This window comes from Sardina pilchardus, chromosome 9 (assembly GCF_963854185.1).
Source record: "Sardina pilchardus chromosome 9, fSarPil1.1, whole genome shotgun sequence".
Lineage (NCBI taxonomy): Eukaryota > Metazoa > Chordata > Actinopteri > Clupeiformes > Clupeidae > Sardina > Sardina pilchardus.
This window is the reverse complement of record NC_085002.1, coordinates 33,520,037-33,532,570: the sequence shown is the minus strand read 5'-3', so window position 1 is coordinate 33,532,570 and position 12,534 is coordinate 33,520,037. Positions and strand designations below refer to the sequence as shown.

Genomic DNA, 12,534 nt, shown 5'->3' with positions numbered 1-12,534 from the left:
TGCCCGACTGTCAGGAAACCCTTGCGACATCTGCTGTGAGAAAAGAGAATAGCAGCCTGGACAAACATGGCCGAACGCGAGACAACATAGTGTTGTCACATAATGAGCGCAAAATAGCTCTAAACTAGCTTGTACCGGTGTGCTTTCGATCATGTAAAAATTCTGGGTGACAAAACAGGCGTATTTAGGAAAAGTCGTGAACGTAGGGTCCTGGAATTTAATCGAGTGAAAAGATTTTTTTTTTTTTGTAATCGCTGCGGTCAAATGACCGCAGCCCGGCAGTTCTAGGCATATCTAGGTCAAACCCACACGGCGCTTCTAGGAATACGCATCAGTGGTCAAATGACCGGCGCTTGGCGCTTCTAGTGCTAACAGGCAATCGGAGGAGGAGGGGGACTAATGAACGCCAAATGTGAGTAAACGGTGTAGCTATGTTGATTGCCCAAAGGATTACTCACTGTTAGTCCATGCAGCTTAACGCAACTGTGTCGGTGATTTAGACGCAGGCATTTTACCCCTGTATAAGAGAGCTGTATTGTATGTCAATCTGAAGCGATCTGAAGTGATGGAAGGAAGGCTAACTTAGGTTATTGGCTAGCGCTACACAATGTAAACAGACTCGTCCGAACTATGAGCTCACAGCAACTTGACCATGGACACAGCGATGTCAGATATAAGATTGGTATTCTGAATGTTACATCGATATAAGAAATGTGTATCCTTTATACAGCACTTGCTGATAGCAGACTAGCCCAGTTAACAGGTAAATGAATGACCAGCAGTGAGTGAGTAGCCTTTGGGTGCCCTGTGAAAATTACTGTCCTTTATACTATCACTTATTGTGCTCACATGAACAGCCATAAACCAAGCTTTCCAACGATATACAGTGAGGAGCACATGTATTTGATACAATGCTAAAACAGGAATATAAAATCATCATTTGACAATTGATCTTAATGCCTTAATTCAAAAAATGAGTAAAAATCAAACCGCCAAGGACACCAATTTTCTTTGTGATTGAAGAATGTATCGTAAATAGATAAATGTTTTCCTTAAATGCTAGGGGAAGGAAGTATTTGACCCCCTATGTAACCCTATGGGAATTTAACACATAGGGGCAGGCAGATTTTTATTTTTAAAGGCCAGCTATTTCATGGATCTAGGATATTATGCATCCCGATAAATTTCCCTTGGCCTTTGGAATTAAAATAGCCCCACATCATCACATTCCCTTGACCATAGCTAGAGATTGGCATGGTGCTTTTTCCAGTAGGCCTATTAGCCTGTTTGATTTGCATTGAGCTCAATGAGCATCAAACAGGCTAATAGGCCTACTGGAAAAAGCACCATGGCAATCTCTAGTTATGGTGAAAGGTGTATAATGATGTGGGGCTATTTTAATTCAAACGGCCAAGGGAACTTTATCAGGATGCACAATATCCTGAATCCATGAAATAGCTGGCCTTAAAAAATAAAAATGTGCCTGCCCCTATGTTAACCCTATGTGTTAAATTCCCATATGGTTACATTGGGGGTCAAATACTTCCTTCCCCCTAGCATTTAGGAAGAACATTTATTTATTTACGAACCATTCTTCGATCACAAAGAAAATTGGGGTACTTAGCGGTTTTATTTTTACTCAGTTTTTGAATTAAGAAATTAAGATCAATTGTCAAATGATGATTTTATATTCCTCTTTTTAGGCAACTTTAGCATGGTATCAAATACATTTTCTCCTCACTGTATATCGAAGGTATTACAGAAACTATCGCTAAGATAACCGCATCCAAAGTTGACATGGTTCTCCAGTCACTATGCTAGAAGATAACAACTTTTTAAGGCGAGACACTACAGTTGAATAGGGTAAAATGTTTAAATAATAGGTATCACCATGAAACTTCCTCAGTTGATTACTTACACAAGTATGAGAAACAAATGTATTACAAGTTTTTGAAATGTGTATGTTTAATTATGCAAATTAGTCGTTATCTCATTAAATATGCATGATTTTGCATGTATTTCCGGTAGATAAATCTGAGCATATGATAAAGCCAGGTGTAAAATGATTCTTTCATGTTGTTTACAAACAAGATTACAATAAAATTACAGAGGGATTTCAGGATATCTGCTTTCATTGCCTAGGAAATCCAAATATACTGTCCATAGCCTTAAAAATACGATTTTTGCCATGCTTTTTTGATTAACATGTCACATATATCAGGCCAGGAATGACGTATTAACAAATCCCTCTGTAAATGTCTTCAGAATACTGTTAAGTGTATAACTGGAAAGTTTGGTGTACATATGTGCTACAGAGGCTGAGAAGTATCTACCGGAAAATGATTCAAAACCGCAAATAACTCGTTTTGAGAAAACAGCCTTGAAACACAGCCAATGAGACTCGTTCTCAGCTTAGACTCGTCTTTGAACTTCCGCGATTGGTTGCTAATACAAAGGAAATGTCCATATTTGGATTGCATAGCGTCATGCAGGAGAAACAGGGCTTTCCAACGGTATCACACATGATGTGATTTGGATCACGGTCGCGGGAGTACATGACACTTTAGAATGGGAACTTTTGAGAAAATGTGGAGAAATACATAGGCGCGAGCACGCAAAAGTTCGTGAAATAAACACCTAAATGTGCAAATCGGACTTTGTTGTTGTAGTAGGGTGGTAGAATACATGCTAAGGTAGCAAACTAGCACAAAATCTCGAAATTGACCGGAGGTCACAAAAACAATGTTTTCAACTGCCGTGTCTCGCCTTAAGCAGCGTGGACAACGGGAATGACTGCTATGAGTTGAATCTTCACTGGGTTGAACAAAACGTATGTTTTTCCATGAAATGCGTTCACTATATGAAACTGTAGACTGTATACTGTCGAATTATGCGAAAACGTGAAATATGTTTTGCCCTTTTTGGCTTTATTAGTATAGGACAGTGAAGAGGTAGACAGGAAACAAGTGGGAGAGAGAGATGGGGCAGGATCGGGATATGACCGCAGGCCGGATTCGAACCTGGGTCCCCGTGGGCACTCAGACCCGTAAATGGTACGGACGCTGTAGCCTGCTGTGCCACAGCGCCCCCCAAATTCAACATTTTAACACATAACAGAAGCTTGTGGAATTTCTCGTGCGACAAGCAGCTGTTTTCTACGGTGGCCCTGAAGTGCAAAACACAACAGCAAATCACACAGCAAAACACAAATAAGACAACACAACACAAAAAGAGAAAACACGGCCCCGAAGTGCACAACACAACGGCAAATCGCACAACACAACACAAAAAGAGAAAACACGGCCCCGAAGTGCACAACACAACGGCAAATCGCACAACACAACACAAAAAGAGACAACACAACGGCAAATCACACAACACAACGGCAAATCACACAACACAGCACCAAAAGAGACAACACAACACAAAAAGAGAAAACACGGCGCCGAAGTGCACAACACAACTGCAAATCACACAACACAACACAATTAGAGAAACCTCGGCCCCGAAGTGCACAACACAACAGCAAACCACACAACACAATACAAAAAGAGACAACACAACACAAAAAGAGACATCACAACGGAAGAGGTAGGTACCTTCGGGCCACATGAATCGTCGCTTATTGGACAATAGCATGCTGGGTCTTCACATGTCCATAAGAACCCATAGTAATGGAATATCCACGTTGTTTTATTCATAATATGTTTGGTAGATGTATAATCCAACTCATACAAAAGCAACAAGTTTGAAACAAATCATGGTTATGGTTATGGTTATGGTTATGGTTATTTAGCAGACGCCTTTGTCCAAAGCGACATACAAATAAATAACAATACAAATTAAATTAACAGTGAACAATTACAAAATAGGGAGAATAGTAATATTATCAGTAAAACAATAATTTTAAGCACTAACCTAATGAGAAATAAAACAGTGAAATGAGACTAGCAATCAAATAAGTCACTCAGTTAATTATATATAATAATAATAACTAAAGCATGGTATGGCTAAAAAATTTAAGGACAATAGCAAAATTCTATCAATGGACAAATTATAACAAAACAATACTATTATACAAACCATAACACATCACCAACTCAAAGGACTAAGTGCATATTAAACAAATATGTCTTAAGACCCCTCTTAAAAGATCCAAAGCTGTTGCTGGAACGGAGAGCACTGGGCAACTCATTCCACCAACACGGAACCACTGAAGAATAGGATCTACAATTTGACCTAGCATGTATGGTTGGTCGAAATAACAGACGCTCCTCAGAAGATCGCAATGGGCGGTTGGGAATGTACATCGTGATTAAAGAACTGAAGTAGCTGGGAGCAGATCCAGTCAGTGTCCTATAGGCCAGAGTGAGAGATTTAAATTTAATTCTGGCTACTATAGGGAGCCAGTGGAGAGTAACTAGGAGAGGGGTTACATGTGTCCTCTTTGGCTGATTGAAGACCAGTCGTGCTGCAGCATTCTGAATCAACTGTAGTGGTCTTAATACACAAGCAGGTAGGCCAGCTAACAGAGAATTACAGTAGTCCAGCTTGGAGATAACCATTGCCTGTTCAAGAAGCTGTGTGGAATCTTGTGCCAGATAAGGTCTGATCTTCCTAATGTTGTACAGGGTATACCGACATGACTTTGCAATTGAGGCAACATGCTCAGAGAAAGTAAGTTGGTCATCAATTATGACACCCAAGTTACGTGCCGATCTAGTTGGAGTCAGTGAGGATGAATCAAGCTGGATATTGATCTGTTGGGGAATAGCTGTTTTTGCTGGAAACACCAAGAGCTCAGTTTTGGAAAGATTAAGCTGAAGGTGCTGATCCTTCATCCAGATTGAAATGTCCTTCAGGCATGCAGAGATCCGATGGGAAACACTAGAGTCCTCAGGTGGGAAGGATAGGAAAAGTTGAGTGTCGTCCGCATAGCAATGATATTCAAATCCATGAGAGCGAATAATCCCACCTAAAGAAGTGGTGTAAATAGAGAAAAGGAAGGGCCCTAATACTGATCCTTGGGGGACTCCTGTAGTGAGGTCATGAGACTTTGATATCTGTCCCTGCCAAGACACGCTAAAAGAACGCCCTTTAAGGTAAGATTTGAACCAGTCAAGAGCTTTCCCAGAAATGCCCAGTTCATATAGTGTAGAAAGGAGAATGTCATGGTTAACCGTATCAAAGGCTGCAGATAAATCTAACAGAATTAACACTGATGACTGAGCAGAGGACTTAGCTACTCTCAATGCTTCAGTCACAGATAGAAGAACAGTTTCAGTAGAATGACCACTCTTGAAACCAGACTGCATAGGGTCTAGTAGCTTATTCTGATAGAGGAAGTCACACATTTTCTTGAAGACCGCTTTCTCCAAAACCTTTGACAAGAAAGGAAGAAGGGAGACAGGTCTGTAGTTCTTCACATCAGTTGAATTAAGTGTACTTTTCTTCAGCAAAGGTGTAATTATTGCCTGTTTAAAAGAAGAAGGAACTATTCCAGAACTGAGTGAAGTATTAAATACATGTGTGACTGCCGGTATAATAGCGGGTGCTATAGACTGCAGGAGAGTAGACGGGACAGGATCCAAAGGGCATGTTGTTGGACGGCTTCGCTGAAGCAGTTGAGAGACCGCTTCCTCATCAAGAGGAGAGAAAAAGTCCAATGATGGCATCATGCTAACACCAGGCAGAGTCCTTCTTATAGGGTCATCAAACTGAGCACTTATCTTAGCAACTTTCTCAGTGAAAAATGTTGCAAAGTCATCTGCTGAAAGTGAAGTAGCTGATGGCGGTGGTGGAGGATTGAGAAGAGACTTGAACGTAGCAAAAAGTTTTCTGCTGTCAGTGGCGTTCTCAATCTTACTCTGATAATATGTTCTTTTTGCAAGTGTGACAGTGGATGAAAAAGATGATAGCATAGACTGGTATTTACTAAGATCATTTCTATCTCCAGATTTACGCCATTTCCTTTCAGCAGCTCTAAGTTCCTTGCGTACTGAGCGTATACTGTTTGTCAGCCATGGATGGCGAGGTTTAGAACGAGTGGGTCTTGTGGAAAGAGGACATGCTGCATTCAGACAGGATGCCAGTGTAGAGCAAAGAGTCTCTGTAGCATCATTAACCTCAAGTGATGAGAATGAGCTTGGAATAGGTAGAGCAGAAGTTACTAATGTTGCAAAATGTTCACTTGAGAGGCTTCTGAGGTACCGTCATCTGACAGCTAATTGAAATCAGGAAGTAAAAAAGCTTGTAGCTCTGTCGCCGTTCTAAATTAGATACCGTCATATACCATATATGGTCATTTTCGTGATATATGGTTACCGTGGTAACTACCCCACGTGTCTTTCTGCGAAGAAGTATTCGAAACCGGAGGAGATTGGTCAAGCGAGCTGTCAATCAGGCCCCCCAGCTTTGAATGACAACAGTACTAGTCCGCTACATGCCTCGTCGTTGAAAACCAGATATTGTTGAAGCCAAGGGGTAGACGATTTCAGTGGTATGCGACTTTACTTTATAAACCCTAGAAAAGTCCCTGTAACATTCATTAAAAGATTTAAAAAGACATGCAGGCTGAAATAATTTGAAGATTTAATGGCACATACTGACAATAAAACTGTTATTACACAAGAACCCCTTTGAGTAGAAGCATAATATTGGTGTCAAATGAAAGCTAACATTCTGGAGATTTTATTGATATCCACACTGAATCAAAGAAAAAGGATAACTTCACACACTAATGAAAGCTAACATTCTGGAGATTTTATTGATATCCACACTGAATCAAAGAAAAAGGATAACTTCACACACTAATTTGCTTATTTAAGAGCAGTTATTTTGTCCAATCAGCGACTATTTGTCGCCCAAGGGTAGGCTACCTTTTCCGTTCGGTTAAAGTCGTTGTGTTCTCTCTTTTTGTGTTGTGTTGTCTCTTTTTGTGTTGCGTTGTGTGATTTGCCGTTGTGTTGTGCACTTCGGGGCCGTGTTTTCTCTTTTTGTGTTGTGTTGTCTTATTTGTGTTGTGTTGTGTGATTTGCCGTTGTGTTTTGAACTTCAGGGCCACCGTGGTTTTCGCTATGGAGGGTCACTGGGTATATCGATGGTAAATAATTCCAGTCATCTGAGAGGTCAATTATTCTGTATGGATCATTTTCCCCTATTTTTACTATTTTTGTGCTGTATCTTATCCTCTCTTCTGAGCTTAAATGGTCTAAATAATTGTGTGTGTTAGCCATGATGGCTATCTAGCCCATGTTGCTTGAGCTACCTTCAAGATGGCGCTCTTCCGGGTATTCCGCGATTCTCTATGACGCTGTGCAGACACCTAATATGTGACTCTCCACGGCAAATCACATTTTTCAAATTTTCAAAATTAAGTTTTCATAAAAGGGCATAATCAGCCTTCAAAACGATATCTAATGAATTGAATGTCATGTTACTGAAATATAACACCCGGATCAACACCCGGAAAGCGACTGGTCCTGACAACATACCAGGCCGCGTACTAAGACACTGTGCAGACGAACTCGCTGATGTCTTTACGGACATCTTCAACACCTCTCTGTGCCAGGCTGTTGTCCCCACATGCCTTAAAGCCACCACTATCATCCCGGTCCCAAAAAAGTCCTCACCATCCTGCTTCAATGACTACCGTCCGGTTGCACTCACGCCCATCCTCATGAAGTGCTTCGAACGGCTGGTCATGGAGCACATCAAGTCCGTGCTCCCCCCCTCACTGGACCCCTTTCAGTTTGCATATCGGTCGAATCGCTCGACCGAGGATGCCATCACTACCGCCCTACAACCAGCCCTCACACACCTGGAAAAGAAAAACTCCTACGTTAGAATGCTGTTCATCGATTTCAGTTCAGCATTCAACACAATCATTCCACAACACCTGGTCATTAAACTCCGCCAGCTAGGACTCAACACCTCCCTGTGCAACTGGCTGCTCGACTTCCTGACAGGGAGACCACAGGCAGTGCGGGTAGGCAGCAACACATCCAACACCATCACCCTTAACACAGGGGCCCCCCAGGGATGTGTGTTGAGCCCGCTCCTCTTCACCCTGTTAACACATGACTGCACACCATTACACAACTCCAATCACATCATCAAATTTGCGGATGACACTACTGTGGTGGGTCTCATCAGCAATAATGATGAGACTTACTACAGGAGTGAGGTGAGCCATCTGTCCTCCTGGTGCAAGCACAACAATCTCTCCTTGAATGTGGAGAAGACCAAGGAGATTGTTGTGGACTTCAGGAGAGCGCACGCCCCACACCCACCTCTGACCATCAACTGTGCTGCTGTGGAGAGGGTCAGCAGCACCAAGTTCTTGGGAGTGCATGTGGCTGAGGATCTCTCCTGGAGCACCAACATCGCATCCCTGACCAAGAGGGCTCACCAGCGCCTATATTTCCTCCGCAAACTGCGGAGAGCTGGAGCCCCAACCCCCATCATGTCCACCTTCTACAGGGGAACAGTGGAGAGCGTGCTCACTAGCTGCATCACTGTGTGGTATGGTACCTGCACTGCATCCTGCCGCAGGTCCCTCCAACGCATTGTGAGAGCAGCAGAAAAGATCACCGGCACCTCTCTCCCCCCCATCCAGGAACTGTACAACACCCGTCTCACCCGGAAAGCTATCCGCATTGTGCAAGATCCCACTCACCCCTCACACAGCCTCTTCACCCTGCTGCCATCTGGAAGGAGACTGAGAAACCTCCAGGCCAGGACCAACAGGCTGAGGGACAGCTTTTTCCATCAAGCTGTCAGGGCACTCAACTCCCTTCCTGCTCTGCCCCCATTCCCTGCTGCCCCCCCTTCCCACATAACTCAGGACGCTTAAATACACTCATTCCCCCTCACCCAAAGAATTCCACACAAGTTTTTATTTATTTATTAATAACTGCACCTTAATTGAAACCTGCCCATTTGCACAATATTCCATGTTTAGTGTCTTTGGATGTTTCTATGTGTTTGTGTGTGTGTGAGTGTGGGATTGTGTATGTATGTACATATATGTATGTGTATTGTGTCTAGTCTGTGTCATAGTTTTTTTATATATATTTTTTTACCATAAATTGTGCTTTATGTTGAAGGGAGAACAAGGAGCATGAAATGTCATTCTCTGTATCACAGAAAGTGACAATAAATAGACTTTGACTTTGACTTTGACTTTGATATAAACATTCAAAGGAGTTGAGTTCATCCTGTCATGCCAAGAGAGAAACGGAGAAATCTGCCTCTGAAGTTGACTGTCGGCTCAACCAGGGGGTCAGGATTTGGAGGGTTAGCTTCAGCCAGTTAGCATGGTATTTGGCCGCCGACATTTTAAAAAAAATGGCGTTACATGGTTGCAACGTCCGGCACCAGTTTTTGTATGCTGATTGGTAGATGACAACTCATGCACGAGTTTGGTGTTGAGCACGAGCGTCCTCGCGCATCCATGTTGATTACGCATTCTAGAAGACATAAATAAAATGACTGACGACTTGGATTAAGTTACCAATACTTGACTTAATGCCCGTGGATTAGACTGTATCATTATACCAGGCTTTGTGAATAAAAGAAAAAGGCAAATGTTGTTCTTATAGGTTACTATTATTTGCATTAGACTATGTATGAGTTGGCAAGGTATGATAAGACATTTTAGGAAATGCGAAGCAATTCTCTAAACCCAATTATTAACCTAGTACTGTCGTGTAGGCTATGAGGACTATTTTAAAACGCTCAGCTGCAGTTCCTGTAGTTCATAACATGCGTTGGGGGGTCACATAGCCTACAGTAGATAACGGCAAAGGTTTCCGACAGTGACAGCAGACTTAAAATGCATGCTGCTCGAAACACAACTGGATGCGCGCTTCTATCGGTAAGCTAATATGCGTTGGCTTCATTTCGTCTGCCTACAAATGTAGTTTTAAGCTGCAAATTCACACTGGGTGCAGCACAAATAGCATATCAGGTATCCACACGTTTTTTACATCCCATGTCTACTTATTACGAGTCATTTTCGTCGGGTAGACACAGCCTATTGCGCACATACAGTCGTTCAAAGCATTTACTGTAGGGATCATATTTATTTGTGTATGCTAAGTGAATTCTTGCTCAATATTGACTCACCATGTTTATTATATCATGACATATGAATATCACATTATAGGATTTCGAGACAAGGGGCAAACTTCTCCACCACCATCCCAAAATGTAATCTCAAATAATTAAATACATTTGCGCCTGTAACGATAGGTGCGCGTTCACGAACTCCTTCTCTCACTCTCCAATCTTCATCAACGATGTACCTTACGTTGTCTCGTTTTAACGTGGAACCTAATTGGCTCATTCTAGCTGGTGACGGAAATGAACACCCATGGAACGCCATTTTCTCAAAAATGGCTGCGGCCAATTTCAAACTTTTTTGGCTGAAGTAGCTAGCCTAGCATGGGCCATTGAAATGAATGGTGGCGGGACTTAGTCCCTCTCTCCAGTTCTTATAATACCTCCATGGGCTCAACACTCACAAACCATTTGTAAGGTCACAGCTACTTCAAGATTTACGGTACTTACTTGTATTTACAACGACCACACGGATAGCCTGGTGGTCGTCAATGAGTGCATTTACCGTATATATATTAGAGTAGAGGAGCAAAAACGTTCTGCTGGAGTTACATTTCTTACCTCAAGAAACTCACGTTTTTAGACTAGAAAAGGTACGTTTTTCAGCGAAATGTATTCACGGCCATACAGTGTAGACCTCCCACTGTTTCAAAACACACAAAAAAAAATCCACGATTTTGGCACAAGTAACATAAATGGTCATTTTTCTCGGAAACGCCTGTTGCGACAAGCGACTGGTTTTGCCATGGAGAGTCACATATATCATTGAGTGCGTTTACATGGACATTAATATTCCGATATTAACCTGGTAAAGACAATATTCAGAATAAGATACTCCCATGTAAACATAATTTTCCGATTGCCTTAACCGGAATAAGGTCATTTTTGGAATGAGCATAACCGGAATAAAATAGGTGGAGTGTTTCGATCATATTCTGGTTATTTAGGTTCATTCTAGACATGTAAACGCCTTATTCGGAATAATGAAGTTCTATTGGAATATTCACGGTATTTCGCGACAATTAAACACAGTATTATGGCAAATAACAACAAACCATGGTATTTCTCCTGTCGCGACAGTTAAAGAAAAGAAAAAGACCTTCTGGTGTTATTTATAAGCGGAGCCACAGAAAATATGTTTTGAATGAAGAAAAGGTAGGCTACACTTTGAAGCGATGAAGAAACACACGTTAGACAGCATAGTAGCGACAATGTGGCAGCATAGTTTAGTAGGCTAGTGATGAAGTTACTATGGAAACATTCAGGGAAGGAACATTAGTACTTTCATTAAAGGTACATTATGTAGGATTTTAAGTGTTTTAGTACCTCAAGTCAACGTCTTCATTCATAAATAGACCCTCTTTGGTGTAAAATAACATATGCCAATGATCTGACTCGTCCTGCTGGCCGAAGAATTACTTCCCGGCATTTACATTGAAAGGGACGTTCACAGGAAGTCTTCCATGTCTTTCCGGTGTATAGAAAAATATGAACTGCCGAGAGGGACATAAAACACTACCGCTACCGCTAAACACTACCGCTAGGGAAAAACGCGTTTTTGCATTTCGCGTGCACAGAGAAGCAGCGTGAAGACGGTTAATACTTAACCTACAGACAAGCACTGCACTTAGTGACATAGTTCATGCCTTTAGAGCAATACAAGCATTAGCCTATACTGTCATGTCAAGTTGTTAGCTGCTGCTATGCTAATATTACGATAGTAAGCTAATGTAAAAACAATATAAGCATGACAACGTAAGTCACTATGTTGCTCGAGGAGTAATTACTCATACATGATCATACAAATTATTCAAAGAACTTTAGAATAGCTTACATCATCACTGGAAAGAAAACTCGATGAAGTGGTAGAAGACATCTTGAATGAATCTCGACCCATTCAACTTCCCGTAGTTCTAGCCATCTTGCAACGCACATTTAAAAACGCGTGGCGCTAGAGCGTGCATGCAAAATCAAATTTAACCACTAGATGGGAGCAAAAACTACATAGTGTACGTTTAAGAGTATGCTGCGTGTCATGTAAACGGGAATATGAACAGAGTATTCTTTTAAAAACTCATGTAAACACCTTATTCTGAATATTGTCAATATTCAGAATAAGGTCCATATTCAGAATATTAATGTCCATGTAAACATACTCATTGTTTGTCCTTCAGGTTCAGGAAATTTCATTTAAGAATTACTACTCAGCCTTCCTGTCAGTGCGTTTACTAAGAAGAGAGGAGGGAAATCACGAGGGTGCAACCTCTGCAAAGTGGGTCACTTGTCTAAGAAACTTCCCACTCATGGCCAACCCTCACACTGAAGCAGGATCACAGGACTACTTCTCGGTCTTCAGACAGCAGGTCAGTGGCATCTTTTTCCCCTTAAAGTTTAATCCAGTGTCCTCACTAA

At 41.7% G+C, this 12,534-nt stretch overlaps 1 protein-coding gene across 2 annotated transcripts in view; it reads left to right on the top strand.

Annotated features, from left to right (window-relative positions):
* The window catches only part of nicn1 (nicolin 1), a 124,931-nt gene that overhangs the window by 27,174 nt on the left and 85,223 nt on the right, over nt 1-12,534 (top strand). For both annotated transcript variants that reach the window (XM_062544838.1, XM_062544840.1), the window contains one exon: nt 12,297-12,485. In XM_062544838.1, the coding sequence (XP_062400822.1) occupies nt 12,297-12,485 (189 nt within the window). The remainder of the gene's footprint in view (nt 1-12,296; nt 12,486-12,534) is intronic.